The sequence below is a fragment of the Solea senegalensis genome, linkage group LG8 (genome assembly GCF_019176455.1).
Source record: "Solea senegalensis isolate Sse05_10M linkage group LG8, IFAPA_SoseM_1, whole genome shotgun sequence".
Taxonomy (NCBI): Eukaryota; Metazoa; Chordata; class Actinopteri; order Pleuronectiformes; family Soleidae; genus Solea; species Solea senegalensis.
The window spans coordinates 6,837,461-6,854,216 of NC_058028.1; the positions used below are offsets into that span (position 1 = coordinate 6,837,461).

The 16,756-nt window shown below is 40.2% G+C and overlaps 2 protein-coding genes across 2 annotated transcripts; one reads left to right on the top strand and one right to left on the bottom strand.

Moving 5' to 3' along the window:
• The first annotated feature begins 204 nt into the window (after nucleotides 1-204).
• Nucleotides 205-7,822, top strand: ehd2b (EH-domain containing 2b). Its single transcript, XM_044031653.1, has 7 exons — nucleotides 205-586; nucleotides 1,696-2,153; nucleotides 2,250-2,426; nucleotides 3,410-3,507; nucleotides 4,702-5,114; nucleotides 5,800-5,964; nucleotides 6,445-7,822. The coding sequence occupies exons 2-7, from the start codon at nucleotides 1,933-1,935 to the stop codon at nucleotides 6,997-6,999; spliced, it is 1,629 nt and encodes a 542-aa protein (XP_043887588.1). The 5' UTR covers nucleotides 205-586; nucleotides 1,696-1,932; the 3' UTR covers nucleotides 7,000-7,822.
• A 3,022-nt stretch (nucleotides 7,823-10,844) lies between these two features.
• On the bottom strand, nucleotides 10,845-15,700 carry psmd8 (proteasome 26S subunit, non-ATPase 8). The gene is made up of 7 exons (XM_044031323.1): nucleotides 15,549-15,700; nucleotides 13,992-14,064; nucleotides 13,780-13,882; nucleotides 13,516-13,681; nucleotides 12,925-13,025; nucleotides 12,446-12,557; nucleotides 10,845-11,550 (listed from the first exon to the last, which is right to left on the bottom strand). Exons 1-7 carry the CDS (start codon nucleotides 15,651-15,653, stop codon nucleotides 11,413-11,415), a joined length of 798 nt encoding a protein of 265 aa, XP_043887258.1. The 5' UTR covers nucleotides 15,654-15,700; the 3' UTR covers nucleotides 10,845-11,412.
• Between the last annotated feature and the right edge of the window lie 1,056 nt (nucleotides 15,701-16,756).

Sequence of the window (16,756 nt, forward strand, 5' to 3'; positions counted from 1 at the left end):
GTTACAGTAGGGAGAAAAAAAAAATGTGGAGGAGATAAGAAGCCACAGCTGGAGGGAGCAGCATAAGATTGTGTTTATCATCCTAATTAATGAGTGATGACTGTGAGGTTATGTCATGTTAAAATAAAGACTCCACCCAAATTATTTATCCCCCCCCCTTCCTCCAGCTCCACACCCTCTGACCACAGCTCATCCCTGCCCTGAGCAGAGTGTTAGTGCTGCCCACAGTGTTGCCAGGCATCCCTGGAAGAGGAGGAGGTGCATTCAGCACTGAGACGTTTGTGAAGTCTGTGTGAGTTGTGTGCTCTCGCAGCAGGCAGAGAGAGTAAAGACCTTTGCCAGATCTGGAGCTCATCTGAAATACATTAAAACCCCTGGAGAAGAAGGATCCTCTGTAAAACTGTGCTGCGTTGGACACTCCACCGAGGTTTTCTATTTGCTGTTCGGTGTACACCCATGCGAGTAGCTGCAACTCCACCAGAAGACTGACTGCTTTTGTGTCCTCCAGTCAAAATATTTTCCACACTCCTGGGAGCAGGAGAGAGGTTTACAGTGCTTGAAGAAGTCTGTGCGCCACAGCAACGAGGTAAATACTATTTTTCAAGCTTTATGTTTGGATTTAATGATCAGACTGAGTTTGAACGTTAACTTGTATATCCAGGTTCAGATGCAGAAGAGCAAATTAAGCCATTGTGGGCATGTGGCGAGTAAAGATTATAGGTTATAACTGAGGATTGAATACACTGAAACTTTTTTATAAACTGTCAGAAGTTCTGGTGAACACCCCCCCACCCCATTTCTTCATTTGGATATTTAGTAATACCCTCTTGTACGTGTTGCTCCTGCAGGCTGAATTGATGAATTCCTTTTTCCACGTCCAAATCTGTTCCAGTTGTGGTGCACAAACCCACAGAGAATTTCTTTAACTTCAGTAAATGTCAACGTCAACCAAACCATTAAATGTTACAGGAAGCCTGTAAGTCAGTTTTTAACTCGCGCAGCTCTTCTGGCACGCTATTATTATAATGAAATGGTGGGCAAAACGCATTTAATGTAGATCCCTGGGGTTCGCCATTTTGATAGGAACTCTGTCCACACAGGTCTTGTGACATGTCAGTACAGCATTGCTTTCTCTCCTGTGGGCATATTTCTTTTAATCTGTGTTCAGATGGGTTTTTTTTTTCTTCAGCGAGAAGCTCTTCAAGACAAGTTACCATCTGCTGATGCGTGTCTCACTCTTGAGTCTTTTGTGTCAAGTTGAGCTTCAACTTCAATTCCTGATCCACTTTTGTGTGTATAAAGCCTCCAGTGGAAAGGAAAGACCGCTACTTGGGGGTTAAATTGTTTTTTTCCATGTATAAACTAAGATGTCTTTTCCTCACTTGAACTATGCACATATTTTATGTTCCAGCAGGAGGGGGGTAAGAGGAATGTCTTACTCACTTCACTATAGAGAAATGAGCTGTGCGATCCCTCACGCAGGGCTGGGTTTGTGAATTTTCCAACGTGAACACTAAATTTTTTTCCAGGCATGCACTGACAATGTGTGGCCAACTTCTTGTTGGGCTGAGGCTTACTCTTCCTCACTTTAGGTTGCGGCAGATCCCAATCACCAGCTTCACTAAAAACTGAGAAATGTTTTGCCCTCTGGATTAATCTCACTTGATCTTCTCTCCTCCTTTTCTGTCTTTCCAGGGAATAAAAGTTGTTTTCAAAAAAGGAAGACCCAGACTTCAAAAGAGGCATCACCCCTGTGGCTCCCTGCGTCGTGTGCAGAGCAGATTTCAAGGACAAGAGAGCAGCGGTCACATATATACAGGAAACACCTGAAGATTTTCCAGGGCTCAGACACAGGAAATACGGCCCCAGAAAACAAACCCAGCTCGATCTCTGATTTTTGTAAGAGGCTCACAATCACATTAGTCTATCAACATGTCACGCTGGGGGAGGAAAAATGTGAAAAAGGCACCAGAGGTGATCCGCACTGTGACAGAAGGCCTAAAGTCTCTGTATCGAAAGAAGCTGCTGCCTCTGGAGCAGTACTACGGTTTCCATGATTTCCACTCCGCCAGTCTGGAGGATGCAGATTTTGACAACAAGCCTATGGTGCTGGTGGTGGGGCAGTACTCTACGGGGAAGACGACATTCATCAAGTAAGTCATTTTAGAGCATTTGCATCAACCGTTGCCTTTTATTTGCTACATTTATTTAAAGAGTGAATATATAAAAGCTATCTGTGTGGCTGACAGGTATTTACTGGAGCAGGATATTCCTGGAAGCAGGATTGGACCTGAACCTACCACGGATTGCTTCACTGCCATCATGCATGGGGAGGTGGAGGGGGTCATCCCCGGGAACGCCCTCATTGTGGACCCCAACAAGCCGTTCCGCAAACTAAATCCATTTGGAAACACCTTCCTCAACAGGTGAGAGCAGCTGGGCTTTTACATAAACATGAAGGGAGCCAGATACAGATCAGCACGACATGAACAGAGGGAGTCCAAACAAGGAAGGAGTGATAACAGAAGGTTTTTCAGCTCGATGGAATTTCAAGACCTTGTGCCAAATTTCAGAGCAGGGAGGCGCTTGGCTTATTTGTGGAAAAACTGAGAAAGGGAGCGATATCACCCGAGAGCCTGGTGAAAGCTGATGTACTCGGAGAGGAACTGCGATGTACACAAGCTCAAAGTTGAGGTCAGAGGCCTCCACTGGCTCTCGGGGCAAAGACAAACACATGAAGTCACGGACTGTGTGAGGCCTGTAAGAGAAAGCCTTGACACCTAAGGTTACGTTCTTGACTCCCAGGTTTCCACTGTATATTTTTCCACGGTTTTAAACTAAGAAGGTCATATAAGGGAATAGTAGCACGGACATGCAGTCCAGAAGGAACAGGAACTTGCAGTGCTCCTGCTAATGAATCTCCAACATGGAGCTGTGATGCCAGTTTTCCAGCAGAGCCCCCCTCCCGTCCCTCTGTAGGGTGTGTTTGCGACCGTGTTTGCGTCTCTCCTCTTTGCGTCGACTTCCTGTCCTGCGAGCCAGTGGGCTCGTTAAGTTCATAAGTGACAGGAAGCGTCGTTGTTGTTCTAAGCCACACATCGTTAGCAGGACTTATTGTTTGATTCTGGCACTAGTGGTCATTTTCCTTCAGGAAGCCCAGAGCAATGAGAGGCCTACTAGCACACAATGGCCTGCAGAGTGAGGGGTGGGGAGGGGACCCTGGAGAGGACAGCGTCCAATCTGCTCCTTGAATCACATTAGCCTCTTTGATAAGAGTTAACCATTTTGCACATGATTCACATTCTTTTCAAGCGACACTGGCGGTGTTCCAAACAAACGTGACCTTCCTGAACTTGTGTCTCGTCATCGTTCATGTGCCTTTTCTCCTGTTTTCCTATGAAATTACTAGGTTCCAGTGCGCCCAGATGCCCAACCAGGTCCTGGAGAGCATCAGCATTATTGACACACCGGGAATCCTGTCCGGGGCCAAGCAGAGAGTGAGCCGAGGTGAGGGAGGTAACAAAGGTGAGAGGAGGGATATGGGGGGCTGCAGAGACACACATCCCCGAGCGTCAACTCACAAACTCATCTCCTTGCCACGCCTGGCTAACTCCTGGGACCAGTTTGCTCTGTCACAATAACACTTGGCAGCAGCAGGGCAAGAGAACATGTCAGTGGAGCACTAAGCAGCCATAAAATCCTAATCAGGAACAGAAATAACACTGACAAGAAACTCTGTCAGCACATCTGGAGGAGTGAACCTCACAGAAATGCAGTAACTATCACCATCATCTCATTGTAGGTTTCCCCCATTTTTTCTGTCCATCCACTCTTCAAATAACCCAAACATTCATGTCAATCTGCATGAGCAACTAACGAGTCAAAACAGCGAGTGAATCCATATTATGAAGGAGACTGCGGCTTTCAGCCACACTGATGGTTTTTGGTTTTATCTGCTGACATTTTGTCTGTGAGTTTTTTATCCTCCACCACAATATAACAGAGGTGGACAGGGTGATATGTGCGGTAGAGGCAGATTTTTGTCACATATTTAATAATATTGTACGTAACTGTACGTTAATCACTTATTTTAAATGTAATTTTACACATTCTGATCTCTGAAACGTAAACATTCTGCTAAAATACTCATTCAAAGGTTTATTTGACAAAGGTGAATTCTTTGTTGACCCGTTTCATTACTTTAACATTTAGTTTATTTAAAAATTGGCATCATATATCGGCTATCAGTTGCAGATTTTAATGGCCATAGTGAAACCCATACCATTCGACGTCTAGTTTGTGGTTTCCAAATTATTTCTTTGCAAACTACTCAAGCAGTAGGTTCATCCAAAGTATCCGCATCTGAATTTTTTAATGCAGATATATTTAAAAACCTGAAAACCTTGTCAAGCTCAAACCAAAGCAAGCAATTTTGGAGAATGGTCATGTTGACACAGATGAAGAAATCACCACACAGGTGACTTTTTTTGTTGACTTAAAACCTTAAACTGACTGTAAAGCAGTTTTAGTAGGTTTAACATACACAGAGAAGAGTTGAAGGGTTTGTGTCTGTGTTGACCTTCTGTACCAGCTCCTCTCGCCCCGGCCTAATCCTGCCCTGGTTTGTCTGAGACATTTATGCACATTTATTTATTTATTTCTTTTTTACATTCTCCACTTTCCTTTTTCATAACCAAACAGGCTACGACTTCCCAGCTGTGCTGCGCTGGTTTGCAGAACGCGTGGACCGCATCATCCTGCTGTTCGACGCCCATAAACTAGAGATATCGGACGAGTTCTCCGAGGCCATCAGTGCCCTGAAGGGCAACGAGGACAAACTGCGTGTGGTGCTCAACAAGGCAGACATGGTGGGCACCCAGCAGCTGATGCGGGTGTACGGTGCACTCATGTGGTCCCTGGGCAAAGTGTTTGGCACCCCGGAGGTCCTGCGCGTCTACATCGGCTCCTTCTGGTCCGAGCCCTTGATGGTGACGGACAACCGCAAGCTGTTTGAGCTGGAGGAGGAGGACCTGTTTGCTGACATCCAAAACCTTCCTCGCAACGCAGCCCTACGCAAACTCAACGACCTGGTCAAGAGGGCGCGCCTGGTCCGGGTGTGTAACCATGCATGTCACAGATGTATTCTTTAATGGTCCAGGGTGTTAGAATTAGTGACATCTAATGGTGAGACTGCTCACCCTTCAGGGAAATACGGTTCAAAACATTTAAAATACTCACTCTGGCTGGTTTGGTCTGTTCAAGCTACTGTAGAAACATGGCTGCACAAGATGGCTAGTCTTTTGGTAGTAAGTAAGAATATTTTTGAATGGCCACCAGGGGGCAACTCCACTGGTTGTAAAAATAGATCTGTTTGAATGGAAGTCTAAGGGAAAATGACGAATGTTTTTGAGTAGATGATAAAGTGCAACACTTTATCTCCAGTGTAATTTACAGCTGGTATCATCCAACAGGTGTCTGGTTACAGGTGACAGGTGTAAACTTCTGTCAAATCGTGAATCTTGAGCCTTTAAAAGCGAAGTTCAAATCCTTAGGGGCGACGACACAACTGGTTGCCTCTTGAGCGTGACCCTTGCATATAAATAACTGATTATATGGCCACAAAAACCAAGCATTTTTTTATTTTAAAGTATACAGTTGTGTTCCATTCAATTCAACTGCCAATAAAGTATCACACACTGGACCTTTAAGTATTATCAACATCTTAAAAGTCTTAAAAGTAGTATAGTAATGTAGCATTAATGATTAAAGAAACCTTTCCTGTTCTTTTCTTAATCCCAGGTCCATGCCCACATCATCAGCTATCTGAAGCAGGAGATGCCGTCTCTCTTCAGAAAGGATAATAAAAAGAAGAATCTGATCTACCAGCTGCCAGTTATTTTCTCCAAGATCCAGCTGCAGCACAACATTTCTCCTGGAGACTTCCCAGACTGTACTAAGATGCAGGTAAGTCTGAGTCCTTATGGTTTTCACTACTGAGTACATCTGCGAGGCAAATGTGTAAAAAGTACAGTATGTAACGCCTCCAAAACCTGCGTTCTACTTTTTTCAGGAGGTTATTTTTTGTATTCAGGCACGGTGATGTATCTCTATATAATTATTATTATCACAAAATAGCTGTGTCATGATGTCACCGTGGGCCGTTTATCAAGGAACATGTTGTGATTTTACACTGCAGTTCCCACCCCAAGGATATAGAATAGCATAGAAGAATGCAATGTCTTTGTTGTTATTGTGTTATTGTGTTATTTGCTGGGCAGCTCCTTTGAAACATTGATTTAACCTTCGCACATTACCTTGTCCTGCATTTGTAACTTAATATAAAATGATTTACATATTTACCCGGTAGTAATAAAAGTAGTAAAAGACAAACGGATAAAAATAGACAACTATACAACAACATTTTGTCATTTTGCCCTTTTTAAGGAGCAACTGATGGTTCATGATTTCACCAAGTTCAAATCCTTGAAGCCCAACCTCATGATGGCCTTGGATGAGTTGCTGGCATCTGACATCGCCAAGCTGATGCCCCTCCTGAGGCAGGAGGAGCTGGAAGCAGGTGAGCAACTGGGCGTGCAGGGCGGAGCCTTCCTGTGCACCCGCACCGGACCATTCAGCGAGGGCGACCCCTTCGCCGAGGAGAACGGAGAGCTGTGTGAAGGGGAGGAGGACGAGGACTGGGTGGTGACGAAAGACAAGCCCAAGTACGACGAGATCTTCTACAACCTCGCTCCCAACGAGGGGAAACTGAGCGGCACCAAGGCTAAGAACTGGATGGTGAGTTCCCGCCTACCCAACTCGGTGCTGTGCCGCATCTGGAAGCTGTCAGATGTGGATCGGGATGGCATGTTGGATGACGAAGAATTCGCCCTGGCTGGCCACCTGATCGAGGTCAAGCTCGAGGGCCATGGTCTCCCACCTGAGCTGCCCAACCGTCTGGTCCCGCCGTCCAAACGCAGACAGAAGGGCTCTGATGCATAGACACGAGCTGACAGAGACTCTACTCTCTAAATTGGCTGTCACACTTCTGCTTTGCTGTTGTTTTCCTTTTCGACCCATGTCAAAAGCTTTGTATGCTTTTGACTGATTTTGGCCTCGTACAATGGAAATATTGTATTCAAGTGTTAGTCCCATGCTTGAGACTGTAACAAGGGCTCTTTGCAAAAAAACAAACAAAAAAAAAAAACAGATTATGTATTTAGAAGTCACATGGGTCTGGCTGCTTCTCCCCCTTTGACTCCTAAGAGTTTGCTTTTTATTATGCACTTTTTAAATGATATATCATCTTGTGTGTGCTGAGCAGAGGTGAATAAAAGCTGGCGCCCTCTCAGCTGAGCAGTATTCAGTATATATAGCTTTCACAGAAATACCACAAAAACCTTTGAATCCATCACTCACTGCAGTGACCAGACTGGAGCGGCACAAACAAGATTATGCTACTTCAGACCTGACCATTCCAGTGAGATGATCGTCAACAAAACTATTTTACACAAACTAATTGTATTCACATGATTTGTATGATATCAATTCCAATTCAAACTGGCAGCACATATCTAATAACCTGAACGCGTTTCACTCTGATGCTTTACATGCCACATTTATATTTTTTGTGTGTGTGCGTACTTTATATATTGTTATTATTTTTGTAATTGTTGCTGTCGTTTCGTATGTGCAGGAGCGCGACCTTGGTACACGCTGAGGTTAACCTTTCAACCAGACTGAATGATTGATATACTGCTGACTACTGTACACAGCTCCACCAACGTTAACTGTTATTGTAACCAAATAAAGTTTTCCAACTGTGTCCCGTAGCCGCCGTTGTTTTGAAACAGTTAGGAAACACTATTCGACATAAAGTTCACGGTGCAGAAATAACAGCCGGGTGCGTTTTAATTTGGCTCTTTTCTTTTCTATGGAGCTCAGTTGGTCTCAGTGACAGACCAGATAAACAGTGACTCACACTCTCGCCTGCCAAATCCCCATACCACCATTTTCCGAGCCTCACTTCCCCTCTCATTCCCACCATCTGAAAGCCTCTCAGTCTCTCCCCCTCTTCCATCACTGGTTGGTTTTACGCTCACAACTCTCACTGTAGCTTCCTTGTGCAAATCTTTTTTTGGCTCCATCCTGAGTAAACTACAGGGTGTTGAGCACAAATACTGTATGTGTCCCGTGTAGGGATGCGTGCACTTCACACAGGGCTTCCAAGATATTTGCGAAAGAAGGGGTGGCCTCCCCGCCTTCTTGTTCCACTCCTCCATGGAAAGAAATACAAATGAGAAACAGAGGCAAACCAGCTCTTTCCTCCCAGCTCACTGGCATACAGTGACTCACTTGTGAAGAATGTGGTGGGAGGGCCTTCAGCGTTATTAATATCCCCTTTCCAAGGGTCTACTGAGGTTCCTCAGGCACATGCACAGAATCTAGACACTATACCTTTCTGAGAGACTTTTAGCAGCATTCCCCGATGGACTGGAGTGTGATTCTGCTTTACTAAAGATTTACCACTGGAAAAAATGAAAGTGGGAGGTTGAAAAAAGAAAAGTGAAGTACAGTGACAACAGTGCGGCCGACATGTTTATGTGGAAATGAAGGCTCTCGACTACTCTTGTCTTTCTAAGTCACTGCTCACAGAGCTACCCGACATTTCAGAGAGCCGAACAATGCCCAGCTGTTACGTAATTAGGCAGCACTGAGTCATAAACCATCTCAAACATCTGATGCTCATATAACAGTGGTGCCACGGTGATGGGTTAAACATGCAGAGGAGGGACCCCTCTCCTCCTCCCCTTCCCTCACACACACCGGAGACAGACATCCCCAACAATGAAGCTTACTCAACATAAACCGGGGTCTCCACTTACGTCACTCAACGCTTACATGGGGAATTCCTCACAGCAAACCTGGAGTTAAGAGGACAAAAAAAAAAATAAAAATACTGTAGGTCATCGACTCTGGAGTGTTGTGACATCTGGTGGAGGCAGGAGGATTTCTGGCAGCCGTGCAGTGAAAACTGCACATTCCACTGTCCAGCCATAGATGGCAGACTGGAGCCATGCAGCAGCTGTGAGTCTCATTTAATCAAGTCTATACACGAGCTCCCCATACTGAAGTAGAACAGAATTAATTAAACATCAAAAGTTTGAACAATATTATATTTATCATCTGAATGTAACAAACTATACAAATGTCACTTCTACTCTGTTGCTGCATTTTTCAAATCGTATTAAGCCTAATCGAGACAAAGGGAACAATTAGTGATCAAACAATGTACGTTTTCCTTCATGTCTTCAGATTTTTTATATGCAACTTCATTGCATGTTTTCCTAATTGTTAAATATGTTATATTCTAGTTATTTAATTAGATTTGTGTAAAATGTCCACCCTTATTTCTGAGTGTCTCATTGTGAACAAAGATATGTCACAGGGTAACAATGAAACCCCCCCCCCAAAAAAATCACATTTACTGAGCTAATATCTCTTAGATAAATTGTTTAAACGGTATATAAAATATTAATTTAGTTTGTTTGTTGTAAACAAATGATTAATGTCAACTGTTGTTGCCCCAATGTTTTGACAATGTCTACTTTTATACAATTGTAATTATTGGATATTGTGCTAGATAGTAACCGTCTCATATGATTAGCGCTGCAACGATTATTTTCGTAATCGATTAATCTGTTGATTATTTTCTCGATGAATCGAGCAATCGCTTGGTCCATAACATGTCAGAAAACGATAATCAGTGTTTGTCAAACCTGGAAATAATGAGGTTCTCAAATGTCTTGTTTTGTCCACAAACCAAAATGATTCACTTTCAATGATTTTTTTGTAATATGGAGCAAAGAAACAAAGAAAACATTCACATTTAAGAAGCTGAAACAATCAGAAATCTTGTTTAATAATGAAAAAAGCTTCAAACTATCAAAATACTTGACAATTGACAAAAAAGTCATACTTTAGTATGTGGTCCAAATTTTGACAAAAAAGTCATACTTTAGTATGTGGTCCAAAAAGTGAAAAAAAAGTCATTGGTTAGTATGTCGTCAAAAAGTGACAAAAAAGTCATAGGTTAGTATGTGGGCCAAATTGTGACAAAAAAGTCATGCTTTAGTATGTGGTCCAAATTTTGACAGAAAAGGTCATACTATAGTATGTCGACCAAAATTACACCAAAAAGTCATACTATAATATGTCGACCAAAATCACTCAAAAAAGTCAAACTATAATAAGTCTTCCAAAATTACACCAAAAAGTCAAACTATAGTATGTCGACCAAAATCACTCAAAAAAGTCATACAAGAGCTGGACCATTAACAGAAACATGAGCATTTAAAAGTAAAAGCCGACTGCTCTGCTGAGTTTTATTCATGAGTGAACCACGTGCCTTGTGGCTTCCTCAGGTTCACTCAGCTTAATTAGAGGAGTATTCAAAACTGAGCTCATTAATGAATCACAAAGTCAACATCCTTCTTTGGAAATACTGTACCGGGGTGGAAACAAACATTTTGAGGCTATAAAAACAAACTTTGTGACACTGCACCGGCTTCAAGTGTTCCATATATAACGCCATCACATCATTGTACTTGTGCATTCACACACACTCATTGGTTAAAGTCAGTAAACTAAATCTTTGCCCACTACTTCCTCATGGTTTATGAGTGGTCAAATATCAAATGTGAGTCTCCTCGTGTCACCACAGTAACATCTGCAGCTTCATCAGCCCCCAAGTGGACGAAAAACCTTTCAAAATAAAATACTTTCTTTCTTGGACAAGGAGTAGTAGCATTAAATAATGTGAAATAAAGAACGAGTCATTCAAACAGTTTAGTCTTTGAATCATTTATTGCAGACAAAGACTCTTTTTTTTTATGTGAGATCAACTAGATTACAAACCATCATCTAGAGAGGAAGAGGCATTACCATTTAGAAAACACTCAAACTTCAATGGCAATTCAAAGTCAGTTGCTAGGATACAAGGCAAGGGCGATACATTTGTGTGAGCTCTACAAACGAGAAAGTGAACTTTGTATACAAAAAAAAGGAGAGCTTGAATTTGTGTTGATAGATTTGTGTGACGCTGTAAAGTCAGGAGGTGCAGTTGTAAGAAACTTTCAAAGAATTTTTAAGTATTTATTAAATGGAAATCCTCGTATGTAGCAACTGCTGAACTGACTGGTCACCTGTAAAACCTTTAATTTTGATCCCTGTGTTTTAAAATGACAGCCAACTGCCTGACAGTAAGACCTGCAGAAGAAAATGGGAAAACAGACGCTGGATGTATCCGAGTTATGAATAAGAATCCAACCACTGAGGGACGCTGCATTTGAGTGGCTCGGCGTCACGTATGTCAGAGTGTGTCTGTACAAAGCTGAGTGTGTTCCTGGGGGTGGATTACACAATCATTTCCAGCTGTCGTGCATATTCGATGACCTGTTGTGCCAGCTCAGTCGAGGGGATGGTCACCTCTTCTGTCCGCTGCTGCTGACTGGTGAAAGAGTAACAGCCGTCTTGGCTCAAACTCCAGCCTCTCTGAAACAGAGGGAACAAGCACATTCGTAGGTGAGAATCTGGAGAGTAGAGGTCGACTGCTGATCTTTAGAATTCAGGGCGGACGATAGTCAATAAATTATGTCGTCTCATATATAACTGTTTACTTGATGATAACAAATAATAGTAGGGCTGCAACTTTTAATGGTTTTTGTATCGAATGCTTAATTAATATATTATTTTGATCACTGACTATTAGGTTTTAGAGGTTTTTTATTATTAATTAAAACACTATTTCTGATTATTCAGCTTCTTAAATGTGTATATTCCCTGGATTCTTTGCTCCATTTAACAAAGAAATCATTCAAACTGAATCATTTTGGTTTGTGGACAAAACAAAACACTAGAGAACATCATCAGTTTGGGAAACACAATCATTTTATGGATCAAACAAATACTCAATTATGGAAAGAATCGCTAGTTGCAGCTAAAAAATGCTTAATTTGAATAACCAGTTATTAAACAATGCTAATCATCTGTCTCTCCTGCATTGCAATGCAATAATAATACAATATTTTTCATTAAAAACAGGTAATCAACAAACAAAAACAAAATATTTGGATGAAAAATTAAGTTCTAGTGACTTGGCAACATTTACCTGTGAACAAAAATGCATAATTTGTAATAATGACTGAATAAAAGAGAAGAGAGATGTCATTCTGTACACTTTTTGGCCTATTTTGACCTAACTATTTGATTTTTATTTCTTTGTTGTTGCCTTGTTTTTATACGCTTATTTTGTTTTGCTACCTGTTTAAGTCATAGACACTTTTGCTCCTACCAACATTGGGATTGAATGTAACTTTAGATACAAAACGCAAAGATTAAGTTATCAGGTCTGCACCTCTGCTTCTTGATCAAATTAAAACATACATACCTTCTTGGCATATTCTGTCATCTTTTTTGGGGAACTGAAGAAGAGCACACGGGTGGCTTCACTGTGCTGGATCTGCTCGTATGCTTTCTCTATGCATCCTGCGATCTCATCACTACAATTAAAAAGGTCACACATTTAGATGAAGTCGTCTTTAAAAGCCAACAAATAGACAAATATAAAACACCATGTGTTCATCAGGTCTCTATGTAGTCTTTTGGATTACACCTAAAAATCTGACTTAATTTAAAATCTACTTTCCTCACCATCATTGCACGGTCAGTGCCAAAAGACAGACAAGCAATTCTTTGCCTGAATCTTAAATTACTTTCTCATTAAGTTAGAGAAGTGTTTAGCTCACAACTTTAAAACCATATCATACTATGGGATTTAAAATAACATAATGACCAAACAACTCTTTCACAAGGAAAAATAATTACTACATTGCTATAAGGCGGGTAGAAATTGCCATGTATACTTACCGAATTGTGTCAAGCAGAATATCTATAAAAAATGTGTAGCTCTCAGCAGGAATGTTGCCTTTGGCAAGAAAAACCTTGTTGTAGCTTCCCTCCATCAAGTACTGAAATGACCAAGAAGATATAATACATTAAAGGTGGCACAAACACACAAGTTATGACTGGCTTTTGTGTCAGTATAATATAGATTCTACAGACCAGGCATAAGTCTGAGGGACTATTGTATTTTCAAATTACTCATTTCAACTTTTCAGTGTTTGTGAATACAAAATCTTAAAGACAGCACATTCATGTAATCAACGTATTAAGGCTGCAACTATGAGGGTTTTTTTCCATAAATAATTCTAAAAGAATCAGTTCATGTAGAGCAACGAAACTAGGACACAATCACATTTAAGAACATGAAATCAGAGGACTTAATTTATAAAATACTCTGAAACACTCAAATTGATTTGATGGTTATCAAAATATCTGTCAAATTATTTTGTAATCAATTACTCATCTATTAATTAATCACTGTAGCCCCAAATGATACTGAATGATTACAGAGCGATAACAAAGCTTTCTGCTTTGGCTTTGGATAAAGTGCAGTACCTGCTCTAGGGACACTGGGTGTCGGATGTACACGTTGGTCTGAATATCTTTTGCGCTCAGTCTCTCCAGTTCTGTGTGAAACTCAGACACTCGGTTTTGTGAGAGCAGGAAGAGAAGGTTCAGTCCAAGCAACTGGTGCATGTAGGCAGCTTCAGGCAGCTCATCCCTTTAAAGGAAACGTAGAGAAACATCAATAAGTGAACAAAACACCAGAACATTCATCCACACAATATGAAAAAAAAAAGAATCTGAAGGGGACATTACTTGTAATCAAAGTAGTAACATTTTAGTTGAGCCATGTATCTCTCAAAGGATGGGATGTCCTTCTTCAGGATACTCCACAAGGCTCCAATTTCAAGGACATCTCCTGGAAGACAGACGTTGATTTGATTTAATGAAAGTTTTGCTGTTGATTTTTGTTTCCTTAGGCGAATAGTGATCCATAAATGAAACTTTAATTTGACACCTATACTCACGAGCTAAAATGAGCTGCTGCTTGGTGAGCGCAGACCCACTGGTAGGTAAAAAGTTCAGCTCCAGCAATGAAACCTGTAAAGAGACAGTTGGTGTTATTTCCTACAACATGTCACATGTACTAAGACGACAAAAAAAACAAAAAAAAAACAAAACAAAAAAAACTTGTACATCGCACTTATGACTAGCACTTAATAGTTTGTTCTACTTGAAGCTCTTACTTACTTCTAGCTCTTATATGTACCCAAATGTTTAAATGCACTTTTGTAAGTCGCTTTGGATAAAAGCGTCTGCTAAATGACATGTAATGTAATGTAATGTAATGTAATGTACTGGGTCTCTTGAGTTACCATTAATTACATGCTAAATCTAAGATAAAGATGCCCTCACTGCCTACTGGATTAGGTACATCTGATCAACTGCTTGTTAATGCAAATATATAATCACCAAAAGACATTGCAACAACCCAATGCATTTAGGTGTGTACACATCAAGTCAAGACAACCTGCTGAAGTTCAAACCAGGCATCAAAATGGGGAAGAAATATAATTAAAGTGAATTTGAACATGGCAAGTTTGTTGGTGTCAAATGAACTAAAGACAATGGTCCAAAAAAGAGATCCATCATCCAGTAAGCTGCAGTTATGAAATAACGATGCAGATGATCACATTATATGTCATTTCGCAGACACTTTTATTCAAAGAAATTTACAATAAGTGCATTTCAAGATGCACAACACATGGAACACTGAAGCAGACCTGCCAATTTAATATGTACTCTGTGTGCCTATTAAAGTGGCTTGCATTTTGGTATTTTAAGGATTATATTCCTTGGTAAGTACAATATTTAATGAAAATGTCAGTAATACTTAGTGGTATAATCATTTAATTTGTATTTAATTTTAATGTGTATAATTCATCAGTCAGTAATGTTATGAAATGTCTACAATGTATATTCTATTTTTTACCTTTTTAAAATCTTACTGTAGATATTTTTCGTTATTGTACATTCGGAGATGTGAAAATGCATCTATATTATTTATTATTACCTTTATCTTTACTGTCCTAGCTGCTATGACATTGTACTCTTTCCCATTGCAGGATTAATCACGGACTAACTCATCTTATATGCAGTGCCGTTTGTTTTGACCTGGACGTTCTTATAAAGGCAATTTTAAATTTGTGTTTAAATTTAGGATATTATAACAATAACAAAATAAATATAGCCGATATGTTGATATGTCACATCCAGGTACAAGCTAACTTGATAATGAATTGACATTATCGTGTTAGCAACACTGACTGAAATGATTTGTTTTGTTTGTTTACTATTACTTTAAATGTGTTCATTGTTTCGTCGCATAAACGGCGACAACTTAGCATTGCTGTTGTAATAACATGACTATAGGAGGTATTAATATAGTTTACCAAACACAATAACTACACGCAGTATTAGCCACGTTAGCTTAGCTACGTATGCTAGCGCTAGCGCTTCATAAACCGACTGCTTCTGGTTCGTCGTTGAACCAAACAAAGACGATAATCGACGAGGGACCTTACCTTGAGTTTGCTCAGAAGGTCGCCACATTTACTCAGGTTTGGATTCTTCTTATTCCACTCTGTTTTGAGTGTTTCGTACAGTCCAGCGGTCTCTTTCAACGCCATGGTGATTCTGCAAAATGTACGACACCGGCCACCGTAATACGTTAAACTGACTGTCGTGAAACACTCGTGTTGCCATGGAGTGTGAAGAAGGAAGCAAACCAGTTTATATCTGTTTACATATTTCCTGTTGATTCTGTTTGATAATTCGTTCCTCTTTTGTGCAACATGCTTAAATTGTTGAGTTGTTTATAGTGTTTTTAACATTATTCTTAAAAATGCTTGTTTTGCTAACCCTCACGTTGTACATTTTTTAAAAACAACAACAAACATTTGCAGCCAGAACACAATTATTCTATTCTATTCTATTCTATTCTATTCTATTCTTGTATTTATTTGCTTCTCAAATTACAAAACAAAAGATTATAAAACTACCTGTTCTTTCTGGTGTTTCGTCTCATTTTTACACTGGAAATGATGTGGACTTGCTTGCTATGTGAGATTCCTAAAATACGTATTGTTTAATCTAAAGCTGTTTTAACTTAAATACATCCTGAAGGGTAGGAAGACGAGTTGTGGGACCATTTTACTTTGATTTAGAATAACATTAAAGGCATAAAAGAGTGGAATGACCAAACCTGGGAAATAAATTAATCTTTTTTTCCCCACTAGATTTTTTTTTAACTGCACAACTCATGACTTAGGTGTTGAATGTTTTTTATCCTACAACTTTGTTTTTGGTTTAGCTAGAACAAATTTATGTATTGCCCTTCTCCAGCTGGCCATCTCAAAAATGCACCAGAACATAGAAAATCACATCTACCAAATTCAAAAGAAAATGTCCCCAGTATTAATGATGCATGTATTAAAGAAATACATATTTCAAATATAGAATATTATTTTGTAATTTTTTAATTTGTGTTGAGATGATGAACATATCTTTATATTTTGTAGCAAAATACTTCAATGTCTACGGTGCTCAGTGTCTACTTTAATTTGCTCGGAAAAGGAAGTTGATTCTGTGTAAGGTGAGTGACCTAATCCTCAGGCCCAGGTCTAATTTTAGTCACACACATACCACTAGCACAAAAATTTGCTCAAATACTGTTTATTTATTTAATATTCTTCTTCCTATTTTAAAGATTTTAACCCCTTAAATGCCAGTT